Genomic DNA, 21,840 nt, shown 5'->3' with positions numbered 1-21,840 from the left:
AATTTAACCAGGTAAAAACAAGTGGTCTGTAGTTTGTTTGATGAGGAAAAAGAAAGAAAAAGAAAAATGAGTCATAGTATTAAAACAGTTAAGATTCAGGTAACAAATTACCAAAAAAACATCTGGAACTGAGTTCTATGAAGCATATCCACTTAGTGGGACACAACAACTAAAGGTGATCATTGTTTACTTTGTAAGTAAACTAAAATCTGATCCGAGCCCTAACGGGATTGTTTATACAGCAGTGTTTCCCGCAGGAAATTGCTTAGTCAAGGTGGTGAGTCGTCGGCCGGGGGGGGGGGGGGGTTGTACTTGGAATGGGACGGGGTCTGTTAGAGCAATAACAAAGCTGTTTAAGAGCTGTAACACTTTTTTATTTACATTATTAACTATTTACATTAACAACCAGTAGGTGTCGCAATTCAATGTTATCAATGCTATCTTTTAAAGCTGCGGTCGGCAACTTTTTTTAGTCATATTAGCTTGAACTGTCATGGGATTCTGGAAGTAGAATATTAAATAGGCTGTTTAGGAAAAATAACGAAATCTGTAGCTCCCTCTGAAGCCTGTAATCATGCTTGCAAAAACCGAGCGCTCCCGGCTGTTTTTAACCAATCAAGTTAGGGTGGAGGAATCCTACCTGTCAATCACAGCTTGTGCACACGCTGCTGAGCGTGAGTCTGCCCCAGCTTGTGTGCGCGCACCCTGGTGTGAACTCACGTGCACAACCTCGTCCACAGAGGGGGAGGGGTTTGGGGGGCGATTCGGAGCTTGTTAGAGGTTGGGGGAGGGACCTGAAAGTTGTATCAGTTCGAATTTTCCGACTTTATACTCGGAATTTTGAAAACCTGCCGACGGCAGCTTTAATGTCTGACGGTAGGCGTCCATTGTGCCGTCACGTCAACTTAACTCGCCGGATTGTATGCCTAGTGTCGCCGTGTTGCTACTACAGTGGGCGTGTATACGAAGTTGTAGATAGAACATACGGTAGAATGGCTCCGGGGGAAAGTAAATAACTTGTGATTTTAACCAACCGAAGTTTCTCCCTCTAAAAATTTGAGTTTTGGAGGGAAATTAATGTGTATAAATCGTCAGCAATGGAACATTATTTCATATTGCACCATGGATCCGGATCTGCGAGCGAGGAGAGCTGCTATTGTGCTGCTGCTGCGACACTCTTTCTCGCTGCATCACCTGTCCCTGCACCTTTTCTCTGATTTAAAAATGAAACATGAACAACACATCTTGTGAAAACATGGCCATGGGTGTGATTTGGTTATTTTGTTGAAATGAATGCCTATCACAATTATTGATAACGTTTAATCCACTACTCCACCTCTGCCCATGAAAGAATTTGATGCACTGGATTGAACCTCTATTCCTTATTACTTTACTGCAAAAGTGGAGATGCTCACACAATTGCCTGATGTTTTAGGTGTGTTTATTCGCCTTCAATCGTTTTAGCACAGCCATTCTGGCCACTGCTGCTGTTCATTTTGCCCGCAATAGCAATGACATGAGCAATACCCGAAACATTCAGGGGTGAATAAACAAAGGGGAAAAAAACTACATGGTCTACTGTCATTGGATAACGCACTCCGTCTGCCGTGGCAAATTTGCATAAACTTCGAGCGAGCCCAACTTTTTGACGTGCCGCCGGTCCCCCGCTCGCCGTGCCGGAATCCCAGCATGCTTTGCGAGCACGGCGACAACGATCGGCCAGATTTCATTGAAAATGAACTGAATGCGTTGGATACGGCTTGCGTTGACAGAACAATGGACGCCTACCGTGAGCCTGGCAAAGCATTATTACTTCGGTTTCAAAAAAATAAATAAATAAATAAATAAAAAAATTTTTGGAACGTTGGCAAGGCGGCAGTGCGAGTCTGCTAAGGCGGCCGCCTTGACTATAATGCACTGCGGGAAACACTGTACAGTATGGTTCTGAAGAAGCTCAGTGTTTTTCGGTGCCATTCAGAGATTCCTCCATGTAGGGTGAGCAGTAGTGGGGTTGGGCCACAAATATCCATGGAAACTGTATGCGTAAGAGAATCAGAAGAGAAGGGAGGGGGGTGGGCACAATGGGAAGGATGGCAGTCACCACAAGACTGTCCCGTCTCAGAACACAACATCTACATGCTCGTGATGACTTAGCACAATCACTGAAGAACACCTGCAAAATCCCAAGTTTTGCATTTGCAAATTAATGTCAAAGAAAACTGAAGTGAACAAATAGCAGGGGCTGAGGCTACTACACTTCACTCAGTGTGGTTTGTCACTTTAACTTGTTCCCTCCTCTGGCTGCTGCAGTTGTTTCAATGCTGAGCAAAATCAATTCAAGAAGCAGGTGGTGCCAGCTGTACATAGGGAAATCTTTGTTGGAGGGTGTTTAAAGGAAGAAGCAGCGAACAGTTATGCAAGAGACGGCTGCTGGGATCGTGTAAATGAATATATGTTTTCTGGAAGGTACTGTTCACACAGTGGCCAAATCAGAGATTACAAACTAGTGATCTTTGGACATCAATGGCTTGCTGACTTTTGAGGGCAGGACTCCAATCTTCCAGGACAAAATATTCCCAAACAACTGATATAAATAGCCCCCCTGTCATGATAACGTGCTCACAGTCATGTAACGGGTAGAAGTTTTGCAAGGTTCAAATTCTGCTGTCTGCATGGAAAGTTGAAAGCAGTTAGTAATCATGGGATCAAAACTGACCACACACCCCCCCACCTCCAAAACAAAAAACAAAAAACAGGTGGCACACACACGCACAAAAATACTTTGGTCAGCCAAAAGTCAATGTCAGCCACAACAACAGTGTGTTGGCTGCTCAGTTATTGCGTCACACTCCAGCTCTGAGAGTTGAAGGTTATGTAACAATATGGGGGATGGGAAACAGCACAACAGCAGAGGGTGGAGTTGATGATGTGTGTGTGCATTAGGGAAGTGGCAGATTAGGCATTTGTAGAGTTAGTACATCTATGTCACGCAAGTGTAATCCTGGGTATTCTGAGTATCACCATCCCACAATGGTGACTGTGTCAGTGAGAGCAGCGAGAAAAAAACCCGCTGCATGTGCCCCGGACAAAAGGTCAGGAACATCTGTGGACAGCCAGTGTGACTGACTCACAGATAAAGAGAAGACGGGGATAACATTTTTAATTTGGTATAAAAATATCTTTGTAATCCACATTCACTACCCACAAAAAATTTTTATGGCGAGAGCTCAGTGACCTAATGTGAAGCTCCAAAACAGTGAATTACAGAAATCATTCAACATTTCAAGTCGAGAGCTTTTTCCTCCAGACATGACCTGTTACACACGTGCACTTAAGATCATGTGAGTGTCTTTACTTATGTGGTGATCCAACATGTCATGCACTAAGCACATGATAAAGTGCATGTGTGTTCATTCAATTCAATTCAATTCATTTTTATTTATATAGCGCCAAATACAACAAATGTCATCTCAAGGCACTTAGATAGTAAGTCCAATTCAAGCCAATTGGAATTCAATTAATTAATAATAATCATAATTCATAAAATAATCCAATTCGTTCATATAGAGCCAATTCAAAAACAATTTCCTAGCTAAGAAAACCAACAGATTGCACTGAAAACTTTTTGTTTTTCGGTCCAATCTCCCGGCCTGAGCGTGCCTGAGGCGACTGTGGAGAGAAACGACTCCCTTTTAACAGGAAGAAACCTCTGGCAGAACCAGACTCAGGAAGGGTGGCCATCCGCCTCGACCAGCTGGGGTTTGAGAAGACAGAAAGGGGGGGGGGGGGGTGGGCAGGGGGCCACCGCGACGGCGGCACTGTAACACCATTCAAAGGATATCTGTTGGAACAGGGAAACACGAGTTAATGACCATAATAATATCACATATACATAAAGAGAGTAAAGTGAGGAAAGGTGTGTCAGATGAGGCCCCCCAGCAGTCTAGGCCTATAGCAGCTTAACTATGGGATGTTTCAGGATCACCTGAGCCATCCCTAACTATAAGCTTTATCAAAAAGGAAAGTTTTAAGCCTGGTCTTAAAAGTGGAAAGGGTGTCTGCTTCCCGGACATTTACTGGCAGCTTATTCCACAATAGAGGGGCCTGATAACTGAAGGCTCTGCCTCCCATTCTACTTTTAGAAACTCTGGGAACCTCAAGTAAACCTGCAGTTTGGGAACGAAGTGCTCTGTTAGGAAAATATCTTACAATGAGATCTTTAAGATATGATGGAGCTCGGTCATTAAGAGCTTTATATGTGAGGAGAAGAATCTTAAATTCTATTCTGAATTTAACAGGGAGCCAATGAAGAGAAGCTAAAACTGGAGAAATATGATCTCTCCTGTTAGTTCTCGTCAAAACTCTGGCTGCAGCATTTTGGATCAGCTGGAGGCTTTTCAGAGAATATGTGGGACAGCCCAATAATAAAGAATTACAGTAGTCCAATCTTGAAGTAACAAATGCATGAATTAGTTTTTCTGCATCACTCTGAGACAAGATGTTCCTGATTTTAACAATATTACGAAGGTGAAAGAAGGCAGTCCTAGAAACCTGTTTTATATGCGAGTCAAATGATAAGTTCTGGTCAAAAATAACTCCAAGGTTCCTCACTGTAGAACTAGAAGCCAAGGAAATACCATCTAGAGTAACTATATAGCTAGACAATTTCTCCCTGAAACGCTCAGGTCCAAAGATAACGACTTCAGTTTTGTCTGAATTTAGCAGCAGACAGTTCTGAGTCATCCAGGTCTTTATGTCTTTAAGACATGCTTGTAGTCTGACCAACCTATTGGGTTCATCTGGTTTTATAGATAAGTACAGCTGAGTATCATCAGCATAGCAATGGAAATTTATGCCATGCTGTCTAATAATGTTACCTAATGGAAGCATGTATAAAGTGAAAAGAATCGGTCCAAGCACAGAACCCTGGGGAACTCCATGACTTACTCTGGTGTGTGAGGAAGATTCTTCATTTACAAGAACAAACTGAAATCTATCAGATAAATATGACTTAAACCAGCCTAATGCAGTTCCTTTAATCCCAATAACATGTTCAAGTCTGTGTAATAAGATACTGTGATCGACCGTATCAAATGCAGCACTGAGATCCAACAGGACAAGCACAGACACAAGTCCGCTATCAGAGGCTAAGAGGAGATCATTGGCAACTTTCAGCAGTGCAGTTTCTGTGCTATGATGCACTCTGAATCCTGACTGAAACTCTTCAAACAGATTATTTCTGTGTAAATGATCACAAAGCTGAGCTGCAACTATTTTTTCAAGAACTTTAGACATAAAAGGGAGATTGGATATAGGTCTATAATGAGCCAACACTTCTGAATCAAGAGTAGGTTTTTTAAGTAAAGGTTTAATTACAGCAACCTTAAAAGTCTGAGGTACATATCCTGCCAACAAAGACAGATTGATCAAATCCAATATGGAAGTGTCAATTAATGGGAAAACCTCCTTGAACAGTCTGGTTGGGATTGGGTCTAAAACACAAGTTGATGGTTTAGAAGAGACTATTGCTGTTGTTAGATCAGAGAGATCAACTGGGCAGAAGCCGTCTAAATACAAATCAGGTTCTAAAGATACTTCTAAAGCTGCTGTACTTGATGATACATCACTGATAATAGTGGGAAGGACTCCATCAATCTTCTCTCTGATAGAAACAATTTTATTGATGAAGAAGCTCATGAAATCATCACTGCTGAGAGTTAAAGGAATAACTGGCTCAGCAGAGCTCGGACTCTTAGTCAGACTGGCTACAGTGCTGAAAAGAAACCTGGGATTATTCTTATTCTCTTCTATCAATGATGAATAATAAGCAGTTCTAGCTTTACGAAGGGCTTTCTTATACATTGTTAAACTATCTTTCCAGACTAACTGAGACTCTTCTAAATTAGAGGAACGCCACTGTCTCTCCAGCTTTCTTGCAGTCTGCTTTAAAGCACGCAGCTGTGAATTATACCAAGGAGCCAGCCTCTTCTGACTGATTACCTTCCTTTTCAGAGGGGCAACATTGTCCAGTGCTGTACGCATTGAAACTATAGTGCTGTCAACAAGAGAGTCAAGTGCTGCTGGAGTAAAGTTTAGGTAGTCGTCTTCTGTCATATCTGCACATGGCAGTGAAGAAAAGGATGATTTCATGTGGCTCAGTGAGCAGCAACATGTTTTCCTCTCACTGCCTGTTCCACCCAGTCAGATATCTGGAAAGCATAGCTCTGGAAAGGAATGTACACAGGCACATGCTTTCTAGGAAAACCCACCCAGCTCGAAAAATTCCAGATGAATGCATCCATAACGTGTGCTTTTTTCTTTTCCTTCTTAACGCTCATCTTGTCAGTCCAATTTTAACATCTAGACACTAAGCTGTGTGGGGGGGCATAATGTTCCTTACAGGCTCTATGCTCTTATGAAGACTGGCTAACTAATCACAACACATCACAAACAAACCTCCTCAGCTCCTTATCTGCCTTTACACCAACTTATTTCTTCATGTCTTTGTTGAATATTGTTGATTTTTTTTTTTTTAAGGGATTCTGGATCAACAAACAAAGTGCTACTTAATGTATAAACGGTAATGTACAGTTAACAAAAAAAAACAAAAAAAAAACACAAAGTACAACGGCAATATGAAGACATTTTCCATCATTCTCAGAACCAGTCAGAGGTTTCAATTTTACCACCACAAACTTCTTTAGTGGACACACAGAAGTCAGATAAACATTGAACTGCTGAGCACAACCATGTGGAAGCCAATGAGCTGCAGTGACAGCATTCTAATGAACTCCATCTGTCAAAGACTAGGAGTGAACATGAATGAAAATATACTAAATAACAACAAAGCCGACTTCATATCTCAGCTAGCTTTTTCCAAACGCTCTTTGGAAATATTACATGGCTGTCCTCCGTAATCTGTATGCGTTTAGTGCCGAGCAATGTTCAAAACTGAGCAGATGCTTGAGAGAACGCTTTGAAATTTCTTTTGACAAGTCACTGCTACTTTAGAAGCAGTTAAAACTGAATCATTTTCTTCACTTTATATTTAAGGTCAATGTCTGATTTGAAGGTCCTAGATTCACATACTTTGTCGTAATTCTATAGAACAGGTCTTCATTCTTTTACTGCTGTAGTTTGAGTGAGGACATTGATTTCAGAGCTCATTTAAGAGTTTACGCTGCCAATGTACTGTGATTCTTATATCTGGAGCACATTCGGTTTCATTTGCTTATGTTGCCGAGCTGGTTTTGGAGCAGACAAACAAAATAACTCAAAGTTGGTTATTTTACCTGTTCAGCAGTTTTATTGATGACACAAACTGCAGTTTGTTTTTACCACCTCAGTGAAGCTGGGTTGGCTACAGTTTAGTGACACTTTAATATAGAGTAGTTTTGGATCTAAGCTCACTACATTTTTCCAGGTACTTCTTTAAGCACTGCATTCCACAACTAACACATGTAATGTAGCAGTAGGACAGTGAAATGTTAAGGGGTCACAGTTTGGATGTTGGGTGAATGAACACCTCCAGTGTGACTTCAAAGCAATCATGCAAAGGGATATAGACAGTTCTACTCTGTGTTTATGTAGTGTGAAAAGAAAGTGTGAGCTTCAGGGATTTATTTTTCATCCCAATGAACACAAAATCACATAAAATCAGCAGTGTTGGCACGAGATGACTGGGGAGAGGACTAATGCTGGTTACTTCTCACAAGAACTGAATTGAAATAAACTGAATGATATTTTAGAAATCCCAAATAGAAAACCATAGTGAGTATAAACAATTGCATCTAACAATGAATTCTAGTCAGTGAAAGAGTTTGAATTGTAGTCTTGAGGCATTTAACTTTATGCTTTCAGCTGCAGTTATGGCTGTGTTAAACATTAGTAACAGATCTCTCATAAGGTCAACAAGTACGAGGCATTAGAGCTGTAATCGGCCTGTTTTAGATAAACATTCTTCTCCTGCAGCAATCTATAGCTCATATCGATTTAGTCAAGCTTCTCCATCTTGAGAGAGAAGAGTCTGTCGCCACACCAAGCTCCATGGTCTTCTTGGGATGGTGATGTCATTTCAATTCAATTCATTTTATTCATATTCAAACTAACTGTCTCCACCTTTTATGAGCCTTCTATTGCCGTTCCTGAAAGCTATCAACTGTCAGGAAAGGCAATACTGCTTTGTGCATGTCAAAATGGACAGACAACGGACGGTTTTAATGGATACTGCCACTGCAAGGCCAGTGAGGGAGCAGAGGGGCATTACAGCTGCATTAAACAGAAGCTACTGAAAACATGTCCAAAACACAGGTCTATATCTACAAATAAAAGTGACTGGCAGAGATCAGGTCCATGCTTTAATCAAAAGAGGGGACTTGGTGAGACTAGGCCGATGAATAAGCAAGCTCATGTTACATTTCCTGCTCTGCTTGATAAACCCATTCTTACAGTATGGGCTTCAGCAACTACAGCTTAGGACGCTGGACAGAAGCCAACAGTAGAAGTAAGAAGATGTGAGGATATATTGCAACATAAGAGAAAAAAGTGCTACATGATTTAAAAAAAACAACAGATTGACCAATAGCACAGGGAAAGGATGAAAGAAAACTAGCTGGTAAGAAGAGAAAGGGGAAGAATAACTGACAAGCTTTGTGAATTTTAAAAAAAAGAAGGCAAAGTAACAGGAAGCAGGTGAAGAAAAATAATAAATCAAGATGGAAAAACTAGAAGAGCACAAATGACTTAGACTTGGAGGGACGCAAGATGTTATCAAATGTTTCATCTGACTGGGCTCTTCATTTGTCCCTGGAATAAATCAGCATTACTGAGGGGACTGGAGGGATGAGTACATCGGTGGAGGAGAGAAAAGTGGATAGGCTGATCAGCCAAGTGGCACCAGGAATCCTGCAAGGCTGTGCCAAGTTTATCTGTCATTTCAGTTATTGTGTTCAAAAAAGCCCGTTTTTTTGAGCTGCTGTTCAAGCCTCTCATGCCATCCATCATCAGTCAGTAACCAGCAACTCATCTTTGGACAGCAAGTGAATGACACTGTTAATCCAGAGCAGTTAAACACCAAAAACAGAGACAAAGATGGTCTTATTCTCTGCCTGTAGCAACATCATTTTAAAAGCAGATTTTCAAAATCCATATATCTGAGCTGTGTTCATTCTCATTGAACATGTGTGCATGAGCCCCTCATACGGGCATCAGCAGTATTCTGACTTAATGGCTTCAGATTCAGCACAACATTCCCTTTTCCACAGTTATACTAGATCCCTTCCTCAGGCTTACAACAACAGAGGCATTAAAAATGGCGTGCTACGTTGTTCTTAGAAAACTACAAAACTGCAGTTTTACATCCAGTTCCTGGCAGCCATGCACCTGTATCTGCGTTCATCAACAAATGTATCTCTACTCAACAAGGATCTATCAAGCTTAATATTGATCTTTAAAGCATAATCGCACATAATTAAGACAGTTATGAGGCTTGTGGTCAGAGGTTAATCTGACAAGATACTCTTTTTTTTTTTCCCAACACAGATATTGGAACTGACAAATCTGTGCTGGCTAACATTTTAAGAATGTTGGTGCAAGCCACACAAAATGAATGCAAACCTAATTCCTAAGCAATAACAACATACAGTAATTCTCATTATTTCTTGACTGAGATTACGCAGCTTTAGTATACTATAGAAAAGCTTAAAAACTTACCTGAACGTCGTAAAGTGCCACTATATTTTCATGCTGCAGTTCCTGTTTAAAATCAACAGAAAAACAAGATGCATTAGCAGACTGCATTGAGTAGGCTCCAGCAGCAAATGGAATCACCATCACTGGCATTTCATGAACCCAATATGACTCAGAGGTGGGTAGTAACCAGTTACATTTACTTGAGTAGGTTTTTGAGAAAATGATACATCTAGGAGTAGTTTTAAATCTCTGTACTTTTTACTTTTCCTTGAGTAGATGTGTGCAGCAGAAACTGTCCTCTTACTTCGCTACATTAGGCTACAATGAGCTGGTTACTTTTCTTCTTACCTCTTTGGTATTCTACGCCTCATTATTTTTATCCCCCCGCGTACGCCTCATTTTAATGTTTTATTCTGACAGAGAGAGAGACTTCCGCCAAAGGCTCTACCACCTGACTGTGTTCCACCAATCAGACGCAGCCGTGCAGTCTGGTCACGTGACCATACTCAATCTCAGCGGCGGGACGGGTTAGCTTTAGCATTAGCAGTCGTAGCAAACAAACAAAGAAACAGATGAAAAATGTCAGAACCAACGGTGGGAAATGAAGACGCAGACGAGGCCTCATACTGAAAGCATGTTTACCTTACAAAGAGTGAGAAACAGCAGCTACATTATGTGTCTTCTGTGTCAACCAAAACAAACGCACATTTCAGCAGAAACTCAACATCTAACTTGAGGAAACATGTAGCGGTAAGTTTCCTAAACTCGTTTTTTCCCCCATGGATAGGTGAATGTTTGTTTTTTAGGTTACATATGGGTTACATATGTTTTAAACATTTCCTAAGTCTCGTTTATTTTTTATTGAAGTTCTTGAATTTACCTGGATTATTTTAATTTAAGCTATTTTGTAATTAATTAATTCATTTTAATTTATTTGATCAATTGGATGAACTCTAATTTGCCTAAAGATGATTATTTAGTATTTTTATCTGTCTGATTGAATGCTTGTGTTAACAAATAAATCAGACGTTACTCAACAGTTACTCAGTACTTGAGTCGTTTTTTCACCAAGCACTTTTTTACTCTTACTCAGGTAATTACTTGGATGACTACTTTTACTTTTACTTGAGTCATATTATTCTGAAGTAACAGTACTTTTACTTGGGTACATCTTTTGGCTACTCTACCCACCTCTGGACTCAATGCAACAGAAGTGGGTTTTTACTTCTCAAGCCTGGAGAAACTAACACATTACATTTTCTGCTCTGCTTGATAAACCCATTCTTACAGTATGGGCTTCAGCAACTACAGCTTAGGACGCTGGACAGAAGCCAACAGTAGAAGTAAGAAGATGTGAGGATAACACATAACATTTTCAACTATTTTACTAAATACTGATAAACAAAGTCAATCATTTACAATAAAAGAAGAAAGCTTAACCTTTCAAATGGCTTACATTTATGCATTTCTTATATGGAGCCTTGGATTGTAATGAGTTGTCGGGGCCCTTTTCAGTCAAAGGTGCAAACACAGATCATTCTTTAAGAACACAGAAGATAAGTGATAGATAATTAACAGTCAGGCTCACCTTCAGGATTTTGATTTCCTTGCCAAGAAGGATCTGGGACTTGGACAGGTTCTTCTTATTAATGCTCTTAATGGCCACTTCCCAGTCAGTTTTCTTTACAACACACAGAACAGGGCAGACAAGAGCAACTTAATCATGATGTTCCTGGAAAAGCGTTCAATACAGCTACTCGTCCATATCTCTTTGATTTGTTCATTTCTTTCATTTCCCCAAGATTCTGGTAAACCCATCAGCCTAAGGTGCCCTGTCAGCATCACTTTAGAACTGCTGGCTAAAATGTACAATAAGGAAGCTAAGGAAACTGTAGCATGAGGTCACTCAGTTTTCTTCTAGGCGGGCCTTCTCAGCTGAATGACAAGGCACTGAGATGACAAGTAGAACCAGTGCCATGACACACACACACACATTATATATATATATATATATACATATATATACATATATACATACAAATAAAACACACAAATAATCATGCCCAAATTAAACCCAGGGGGGCTCCAGAACTCTAGGCCATTTAAAAATACACACATAAATAGCATAACCAGAACGACAGGCAGCAAGGGAGAGCAATTCTATGAATGAAAAGGCATTCTTTCCAAATGAATCTAGGTTAATAGGAGATTTCCTTATTCTGTGGTTAAGGTCTGCCAAGAGCCAGGCAAAAAAATCCAGCTCTAAAGGAGTACGTGTGAGTGGGCATTATTCAGCAATACACAGATAAGCGAGCTGCATCCTTCCCCTGCACACCGACAGCCGGCCCAGGCAGGTGTGACTGGACTGACAACACTACAACCAAACAGGAGGGCAAAAACTGACCCCAAGGGCCCACTATGCATCACAGGAGAGTGGGGGTGTGTGTGTGTGTCTGGTTAGGGGGGGGCTTCAAACAAAATGGCTTGCTAGCGTGGCTCACAATTCAGACTCGAGCAGTGCAAAGTAAGCAGTTATGCTCTGCTCATCCTCCAAAACAGAAGCGTGCTTTTATCTTCCAGAACAACACATGATCTAATTTATGAATCACAGCTGATTAGAGCGCAAGCAACGAAGAGATTAGCATCAATAAGACTGCAGCAGAAGGTAATGTTAGAGGACTGAGACTGTGAGCAGAACACTGTGTGAGCAAAGAAGTAGCAAAATACTGTATATAGAACGGAAAATCCATAAATATATACACACATACATATCGTTAGCCTAACAGCATAACTGCCTTAGTGATTTCTTGTTTTCCCAAAAACATTAAAATATGACTATCTGCCCAAGTCAAAGAGATGACTAAGGAAGAAAGTGATTCTGTGTTCTGATAGGCTGAGGAGATGGGCAATAAGGCAGGGTGGTGCAGCAGTGGGAGGAGAGTGAAGTTAGGCACATATCACCATTAGGCCAAAACATGACTAGCCAATTATGCTAACGATATATGCATCAATCAATCTTTACTTCTAAAGCCCTTTTCATTCCAAAAAAATAAAAATTATGACATACAGACACATACATACACATGCACGATATGTTGTCAATATGTCATAATTTAGTTTTTTTTTTTTTAAAGTATCTCAACATTTTGTACAATTCTTAACCTGAACATATCTAAAGAATTATTTGATTAAAAACACATGATCTACATTAAGACTTACTGTTAATAACAGAATGCTTCCTAGATTAGCCCCATTTAAATCAGAAAAATATTCAAATTTTTGGATTATAGCTGAGGTACAAACTACTTGAAAGAATGTGAGAAAGACAACAAGACCTTGATGACATTAGTTTAGAATAAATATGGGAACTGTTGTGCTCCATTCATAGCTCTGAAACAGCAGACACATGCACTGAAATGCAACATCTCCTTGACAATAAAGACATCTTTTCTATTCCACTTGGACAGAAACAATCCTAATGTTGTATGTGGTCTTTGCTACATGGAACGCAAAGACTTTAACAGTAAATAAACAGATGCCAGGTCTGTTTGCACAGAACAGATAAATGGTAAACGGACTGGACTTGTATAACGCTTTTCTAGTCTAGCCAACCATGTAAAATGCTTTTACACTACATGCCACATCCCTCTGTCACACAGCATTGTCAGCATGTCTTGGTTCATATGGAGGCGACACAGTGCTTTCTTCTGCGCATTCCTAAGCATTCATACACCGATGGATTGATAAGTGTCGTGCAGAAGGACACCTCAAAAGCCGGAAGTCAAACCACCGACCTTCCAGTTGGTAGGGGACTTCCTTCTGAGCTACAGCCGCCTGCTGTATACATGTGATCAATGAACAGGTGAGCACTTTTCAGGCTTTAACAGGTCTAAACTAATCTAAGTTTCCAGGCTCTGAGCAAGTTATGGAATCCTTATTAAAGAAAGGAAAAAACAGGAGCTGTTTGACCCCAGCTAGAGGGGAGCATGGGGATGCTCCAATGCAGCTTTCATTGTGGAATTCCAGATTATCTATGTTACACAGAAGCAATGAGGGCAACATGATGTCATGTCCTCTGTCCCTGTCACACAGACACTATCCCTGCATCCCTCTGTGGCACAAAACATTTGTTTAAAGATTCAAGTTTTTGAGCATTATCTCAGTAATCTATAGGTTCAGTGTAAATTAATCTGGTGCAGCTTTTACATAAAGAAGGCTCGTATTCTTAAATAGACTGAAGGAAAAACACTGCACAAAAAATCCTCCCTCCTGCCTCAGTACGTCAGCAAGTCATCCACTGGAGCCTGACTCATCCTTTTTATGAATTAACTACAGGACAGAAATACATTTCCAAGGCCTAACATGAGTCAGATGAAATGACAGTAAATAACATGCGTTACATCAGTCTGAATGCAGATGTTGAGTTATTAAAGCATAAAGCCCACATATGCTTCTGCAGAGCCCTACTCTCCACTGACTGACCCAGATTTCCAGATTAAGCTGAGACTTTCTTTAAACAGGAGAAGAGGGGAAACAACAATTTGGACAAGTTATCCATTTACCTTCCGGTGTCTTCCTTTGAACACCACGGCGAAAGCCCCGTGTCCCACCAGGTCTTTCCTGCTGTACTCGAAATCTCCCACAGTTTCCATGGTGGTGGGCTGCTCGTCCAGCTGATCCTGTTCTCTGCTGGCAGCTCTGAATGCTGATCTCCTGCTACAACTGAAGTCCTGATCCTGGTTCTCTCTCCGCGGAATTATTCCATGACAGGTTGCTCCGATGTGCCTTAAAGTAGAAATGGGAGATGCATCCAGGACATGATGCCTTCCAAGTAGGCTGGTGCTTCTGGAATATCACACAGATCAGACGGCTTTGGGCATGGCTAGCAACAATCCTGAGCTAAAGTGTATCAGTGCCAGGGTGTCTGACTGACCCAGTTGAATAGATGCAATCCAGCTTTGCACTTCACTCCAAGGAGGTTCACTAACGCATTATGTCCCCAGTCAACTAATCTATTCAGACGCACTGTCTACATGATGCCAGAGATGGATGAGACGGCCATGCAAAGGCTCGCGCGGCTGCAGACACCGACCTCTCCGTTAGCTTGACAGTGACATAACACTGTGGCTACACCTAGCGTCATTGTTGCTGCCCATAGCAGCTCTATGCAAACATGCTAACACTTATGTAACACCAGGTTATCTTGTTCCAATAATTGAGCTACAATCTATCTAAAATAATACTGTTTGCAGTAACCTAGAAAGCCACACATCTCCACATTCAGCTGTTAGCCTAAAACATCACAAAGATGCAACGTCAGAAATGTCAACACTGGACTGGTGTTCCTCTTAAGACCTTAGTCCATATCAACTGTCATCTTCGACTAAAGGATCTCAGTCCAGAAAACATATCTTCCCTCTTGAAAAACACCGACGTTTTCCAAAGTGAGCCCAAATTCCCTCCGTGGAAACACTTCGAAGAAGCCTCGTTTCCTTCGTCGTTTGGTCCAACGTTAGCTTGAAGAGGAACTGACACATTTAGTTCCACTTGCCCTCCAGTTCAACGAATGCTCTTTATCCAGCTGATATGCCCCACTGTACTGATCTGAAGCACGTCTGTGGAAAGGACATGAACAACAACTGATGCTGACTAAAACAATACCTAAAATTAGAACCATGTTCCTGCTTTATAGGCGGTCCTTCCGCCGAGTCCTGCAATTATATTCCCTTCCGCTACAAGAGTTAGTCCGTCACTTGATCCCCCACCAATCTTTCAGGAATGACTCAAATTCAGCAATAACAGCAACATAATATATGTTTGGTGACTGTCAAAGCTGTTTGAATAATGCCTGCAAAGTACACTATCAAATCAAATTTATTTATATAGCACATTTCATGTACAAACAATTCAAAGTGCTTTACATAAAATAAAAGCATTGCAGCAGGGAGAGGAAGAAGCATTAAAATACATAAAATAATATAAAGAGAAACAAATCAAATAATTTAAATTAATTTTTAAAAACAAGCAACAGTCTAGATGAGTTAAAAGATAGCGTGCAGATTTCATGCATAGACACATGAGAACAGAAATGTTTTTAACCTGGATTTAAAAATGTCTCCATTTGGTGAAAGTTTAATCTCCACTGGCAGTTTGTTCCACTTGTTTGCAGCATAACAGCTAAATGCTGCTTCTCCATGTTTAGTCTGGACTGGACCATTACAAAGGTCATCCAAATGAGCTTTGCGTTGCTTGCTTCTTATAACACGAGAGATCATCTAAGTTGCATAAAACAAATGTCAGAAATTTAGTATATCATGACATACATTTTTTTTTATAGTAGCACTTTTGAAGATTTGACGTGAGTGAGTTTCACACGAAACCACGTCGTTGGGTTAAAACCTGCTTGACAAACCTTCAGAAGTAGTGTCTACATTAGAATAGAGTAGAAAATACTTTATACATTACGACAACATATAATAAGTCACGAAACAGGGAAACCTGACTTTTCTTCAACAGTAAAACATATTCTAGTATTAAAAGGCCTCTTGTTTATTTGCAGCAAAGCACTGAAGAAGCCTTTGTTTAGATGTTGCACCCTCTGGTGGCAGGAACTAGAACTGCACAATCTTCAGACCTTTCTGTCTGAAAATGTTGCCAAATATTCTTCAAACTGACCAAAAAACTTGTTTATTTTTTTTAGTCTCTCTTGAAGTTAATCTTATGACATTATGTCACTGTTACCCAGCCCTGAGATGTTTTAATTGCAACTTTATAGGATATTGTGGTTTCTTGTTAACTGTAGGATTTGAGATTAAATCATTAGCCAAAACATCTATCAACCAGTAAAGGTGATCAGTTTTACATTAACACTTAAATTATTTACTGGTAAAGGGAATAAGAACACCAATAGAAAATTGAAACGATGCATTTTCCATCCTATACCACAAATGATCCCATCAACATGAGTTTACCTCCTACAATGTCATTAGTTCACTTGGGAAGAGCCCCTGTTGGGAGTTAAATATTCTTTAAATGTCTAGGAAGGTTTAAACTATGCAGTTATGTTTTAACTAAATATGTAAAAGTAAATGTTTTAATGCATCAACTATAGATTTTGATGATTTTTCCATTGCTGCAATGGCCAATTAGGTGTTTAACGGCAAGTTTTATTCACACAAAGGAACAGATTAAAACCATAACAGAATATCAAACACAAGTTGTAACTGCACTTCTTTATAGAATTACTTTTCTCTGGCAAGGATAGTACAGCAGCATGTGATGTCATCATCGTGATTAGTCAATCAGTCTGCACTGACCTCCTTTCTGTGACGGCAGTGGTAGGCTATGAGCCTCAGAGCCTAAGATTGTTTAAGGACAGTGTGTCTCAAAAACACACACACCTGGACAAACTTGTTGGTATCCCTCTGTTAAAGTAAAACCCACAATGGTCACTGAAATAACTTGAAAATGACAAAAGTAATGATAAATAAAAATGTATTGAAAATTAACCAATGAAAAGCAGACATTGGTTTTGAATTGTTGTTCAACAAAATCATTAAAAAAAAACAACTAATGAATCTGTCCTGACCAAAAATGATGGTACCCATAACGTTTTGAGCCAATCAAACGATTTCTGGAACTGTCAATAAGAGTTCTGCTCCTGTCAACAGGTATTTTGGGCCACTCCTCGTGAGCAAACTGCTCCAGTTGTCTCAGGTTTGAAGGGTGCCTTCTCCAGACAGCATGTTTCAGTTGCTTCCACAGATGTTCAACAGGATTCAGATCAGGGCTCATAGAAGGCAACTTCAGAATAGTCCAGTGTTTGACTCTTAGCCATTCTTGGGTGCTTTGGGTCATTATCCTGTTGGAGGACCCATGACCTGTGACTGAGACCAAGCTTTCTGACACTAGGCAGCACATTTCTCTCCAGAATGCCTTGATAGTCTTGAGATGTCATTGTACCCTGCACAGATTCAGGACACCCTGTGCCAGATGCAGCAGAACATAACCGAGCCTCCTCCATGTGTCACAGCAGGGACCGTGTTCTTTTCATGGTATGCTTCATTTTTGCATCCGTGAACATAGAGCTGATGTGCCTTACCAAAAAGCTCCAGTTCTGTCTCATTTGTCCAAAAGACATTCTCCCAGAAGCTCTGTGACAAATTCCAGTCTCACATTTTTACAATTTGCTTTTAACAGTGGTGTCCTCCTTGGTCGTCTCCCATGAAGTCCACTTTGGCTCAAACAATGACGGATGCTGCGATCTGACACCGATGTACCTTGATCTTGGAGTTCACCTTTAATTTCTTTGGAGGATGTTCTGGGCTCTTTGGTTACTCTTTGGTATTATCCGCCTCTTTATTTTGTCATCAATTTTCCTCTTGTAGCCACGTCCAGGCGGGTTGGCTACAGCGGTGCCATGGAGCTTAAACTTCTGAATAATATGTGTACCTGTAGTCACAGGAACATCAAGCTGCCTGGAGCTGGCCTTACAGCCTTTACCTTTAACATTCTTCTCTCCTGAGACAACTCTCTCCTTCGCTTCCCGTGGTCCATGCTCAGTGTTGGAGACGCCATGTCACCAAACAGCACAGTGACTACTTGTCACCCTTTGAATAGGCAGACTTGTCTGATTACAAGTTTGAAGACACCTGTGATGCTAATCAGAGGACACACCTTACTTTATCATGTCCCTTTGGTCAAATTATTTTCCATCTTTTCTAGGGGTACCATCATTTTTGTCCAGGCCTGTTTCCTTAGTTTCTTTTTTAAAAAGCAATGTGTGATTTTCATTGGTTAATTTTCATCCAATTTTTTTTAATTTATTATTACTTTTGCCAGTTTCAAGTTATTTTAGTGACCATTGTGGGTTTTTCTTTCATCAGAATCAGAATCAGCTTTATTCTAAGGGCGACAGAATACACTTCTACGTTAACTGAGGTTGGTGTGCAGATGTCACAGAACTCCATAGGCATTGCGACACGAATCTGGAGTTCTTGGTTCTGAACTGCAAGCCTTTTTATTCACTGTGGGACTTTTCCTGGTTCATTTTCGCTGGTGTTTCCATCCCTCCTCAGGACAAAGTGAATGAGGCTGAACAGCAGCTGGCTCTGATCAGATCACGCATTTCATTAACAGAGGGGTACCAACAGTTTTGTCCACATGTGTATGCCCCCATAAAGCATAAAGCAGCATACTTAGTTTTAGGAGACTTCTCATTTAACTCAACTTTCTCATGTAAAGAGCTAATATTGAGCAGATCAGGAGGAGAAAAGACTAACTTTCATCCAAAATCCTAGAAGATTTAGACAAATCCCAACAGTCATTACACACAACTGTTGCTGAGACACCTCTATTTTGCTGTGAAAGTGAAATAGAATACTTCTTCCCACAACTCACAGAACAATCTAATTTATCTCCTCGCCTTTCTTTTCCCTCTACTATAGGCTGTGAAAAGTTGTGTTGCTCCTTTTCTTTCTCCCTTACTATCAGCTGGAGGACACTGAGTATGTACTGGAATTGTAACGTCTTTTTGAGTCTAAGGAACCGCACCCTCCCTTCCTCTTTCAAGTCTTTTTTTCATTTTAGGAAATATATAGATATTCTATGTTATATAGATATTTATGTCAATATATTAATCATAAAACACAAAGCACATCCAACAAACAGAGATTTCATTTAAAAGAACAATAATAAAAGCACTCATTCTGGTTCATTTAACAGTAGCAGCTTCTTCTCGAGTGTTCTGAGGCCTTCCTCACGCAGGCTCTCACTTAAAGGAATGGTAAATTATATGCAAATTCTGCATTCAAACATGTTGGATAATAGCCCTTTATGTCAACGTTTCAGTTCTTCTTCTTCTTGGCTCTGGCTGGTGTGCTTCCAGATGTGGAGATGGAGTTGTATGTGGGGGACAGCAACATGGTGAGGAGCAGCAGCACAGGCACCAGCAGGTACGGGGCGTATATGGAGACCAGCAGCCAGCGCTCCTGTGGGCTTTGGGGACCACCGTGGGGTTTCTCTGGGAACTCATGGAAAAGGATGTGGAACAGGATTGGGACCAGTGTGGTGGCAACATGTGTGGAATACACAATGGCAGGAGTCCGAATCCACGTACAGCCACCTGGAAGATGAGAGGAGTCAGGAGAAGATGTTCCAGGATGTAGGACACAAGCAATATTATACACAGGAAATGACACAGTCTTCTTTCATTATTATTTCATGTAAAGTGCTGTTAGCATCAAATACAAATTCCCATACACCTTCAGGAATGGTTCATACTGACTATTAAAAGCAAGGCCAAGTTCATATCTAAATATCTACATGGCTGGAAGCGTGGCAGAAAATATAATGACATAACTGCAGCAGAAGGTAACATCATTAAAGAAACTGAGCTCCTTTTAATTCTGTGTATGTTTCAATTGTACAATTCAAATCAAATCAAATCAAATCAAATTTATTTATATAGCACATTTCATGTACAAACAATTCAAAGTGCTTCACATAAAATAAAAGCATTGCAGCAGGGAGTGTAAGAAGCATTAAAATACATAAAATAATATAAAGAGAAACAAATCAAATAATTTAAATGAATTTAAAAACAAGCAACAGTCTAGATCAGTTCAAAGATAGCGTGCAGATTTCATGCATAGACACATGAGAAAAGAAATGTCTTTAACCTGGATTTAAAAATGTCTCCATTTGGTGAAAGTTTAATCTCCACTGGCAGTTTGTTCCACTTGTTTGCAGCATAACAGCTAAATGCTGCTTCTCCATGTTTAGTCTGGACTCTGGACTGGACCAGCTGACCTGAGTCCTTGGATCTCAGAGCTCTGCTGGGTTTATATTCTCTGAACAGATCACAGATGTATTTTGGGCCTAAACCGTTCTGGGATTTGTAAACCATCAGCAGGCTTTTAAAATCTATTCTGCGACTGACTGGAAGCCAGAGTAAAGATTTGTATCTTGATTATGGCCACATCATTTTAAAATGCCAGTATTTCATGTGGGTGTTTGTGTATTACTGTGTAGGCCTATTACTGTGTATTACTGTGTATTACTGTGTATTACTGTGTATTACTGTGTAAGACGGCTTACAGACTGATATGCAAAGAGAGGCACAAGCAGTTCCTTTACAGCTACTGACCAAACCACATTTACGTTCTGAGTTACTGACCTTTCAGAAAAGCATATGCAGCAACGGGGAAAAAAGGAGTTTGCAGCAAAGCCTCGCAGAGAATGAAGGACTTGAACCACTCTGGGGGGTCCAGCATCATCGGGTCTCTGAACTCCTCTCCATACCACCTCAGAAGATCTTTCAGCTGGTGGGGAAACTCGTGTGAGTGGTCTTATAATAACGCTAATGCTGCAGTTAACTTTCTTCTATGAGGAAAACAAACGCTCAGAACGTAGAATGTGTAATCAGAAGGCTTACCGGCTGGGGATACACATGTGCAGGTAGCAGGGCCTGGAGGTCAATAAAGAGTGTGATAGGAATGTGTGAGGCAAAGTAAAAGAAAAAGATGAGTTCTAAAACACGGATAGCCATTATCTGGATCTCGTTCAGCTCAAGTGACAGGCGAGAAACAGGCGAGAAACAGCAAGAGAAGCAGGGTCTAAGTTCGTAGCGGCGGTATGTCGTAAAAACGCCTGTTTCCCACACTCAATCCCATTGGTTTGCACAGGCAGAGGGCGTTCCCTTCACTCCCAGTGGAGAATGTAGCCGTAATCTATGGAAGTTTTTCTGTGCCATCAGAGTTTGAATACGAATTTTTTTAAGTTGATTTTTTTTCCACTGAATTTTTTTTTCCCACCGTTGGTTTCTCAAATTCAAAGTCTGATTTTGATGCTGTAAAAATTCGATATTAGAAATTCTTATTCAAACTCTGATGGCACAGAAAAACTTCCATAGTAACCGCTTCAGGTGTTCCTCATAAATCTGAAATACAGAAACTGTATTTCATTTTCTCTTTTTAATTATCTTCAGTGTGACTGTGTAATGTGAAGCCATTTTGCCGGTATAATACTGATTCATAAAACGTTCCTTTTCCCCCCTCCATTCTGTTGGTAATATTTGCTCAATAATGCGTGAAATTCCAGTTAAGAAACATGTTTAGAGCTTTTGTGCTGCTAGGTTAAGTAAAAAAAAGC

General features: G+C 40.4%; 2 protein-coding genes across 2 annotated transcripts in view; both read right to left on the bottom strand.

Annotated features, from left to right (window-relative positions):
* Nucleotides 1–14,445, bottom strand: part of ulk2 (unc-51 like autophagy activating kinase 2) — a 42,560-nt gene extending 28,115 nt beyond the window's left edge. The window contains exons 1-3 of the mRNA XM_075474196.1: nucleotides 14,253–14,445; nucleotides 11,279–11,371; nucleotides 9,712–9,753 (exon numbers count right to left, since the gene is read on the bottom strand). Coding sequence (XP_075330311.1) covers nucleotides 9,712–9,753; nucleotides 11,279–11,371; nucleotides 14,253–14,342 — 225 coding nt within the window. The 5' untranslated portion in view covers nucleotides 14,343–14,445. The remainder of the gene's footprint in view (nucleotides 1–9,711; nucleotides 9,754–11,278; nucleotides 11,372–14,252) is intronic.
* Nucleotides 14,446–19,348: 4,903 nt separating this feature from the next.
* Nucleotides 19,349–21,309, bottom strand: tmem97 (transmembrane protein 97). Its single transcript, XM_075474512.1, has 3 exons — nucleotides 21,125–21,309; nucleotides 20,867–21,011; nucleotides 19,349–19,813 (listed from the first exon to the last, which is right to left on the bottom strand). Exons 1-3 carry the CDS (start codon nucleotides 21,236–21,238, stop codon nucleotides 19,536–19,538), a joined length of 537 nt encoding a protein of 178 aa, XP_075330627.1. The 5' UTR covers nucleotides 21,239–21,309; the 3' UTR covers nucleotides 19,349–19,535.
* Nucleotides 21,310–21,840: the final 531 nt, after the last annotated feature.

This window comes from Odontesthes bonariensis, chromosome 9 (genome assembly GCF_027942865.1).
Source record: "Odontesthes bonariensis isolate fOdoBon6 chromosome 9, fOdoBon6.hap1, whole genome shotgun sequence".
Taxonomy (NCBI): Eukaryota; Metazoa; Chordata; class Actinopteri; order Atheriniformes; family Atherinopsidae; genus Odontesthes; species Odontesthes bonariensis.
Note: the sequence above shows the minus strand (reverse complement) of the source record. Positions and strands in the feature narration are given on the sequence as shown.

What these genes read in the sequence shown, in the direction of transcription:
- tmem97 (XM_075474512.1), bottom strand. Translation starts at nt 21,238, where the DNA reads ATGGCTATCCGTGTTTTAGAACTCATCTTTTTCTTTTACTTTGCCTCA. An exon ending in CACATGTGTATCCCCAGCCG is followed by an intron (nt 21,012 to 21,124) that starts GTAAGCCTTCTG and finishes TTTCCCCACCAG; the next exon opens with CTGAAAGATCTTCTGAGGTG. An exon ending in TGCATATGCTTTTCTGAAAG is followed by an intron (nt 19,814 to 20,866) that starts GTCAGTAACTCA and finishes CTCATCTTCCAG; the next exon opens with GTGGCTGTACGTGGATTCGG.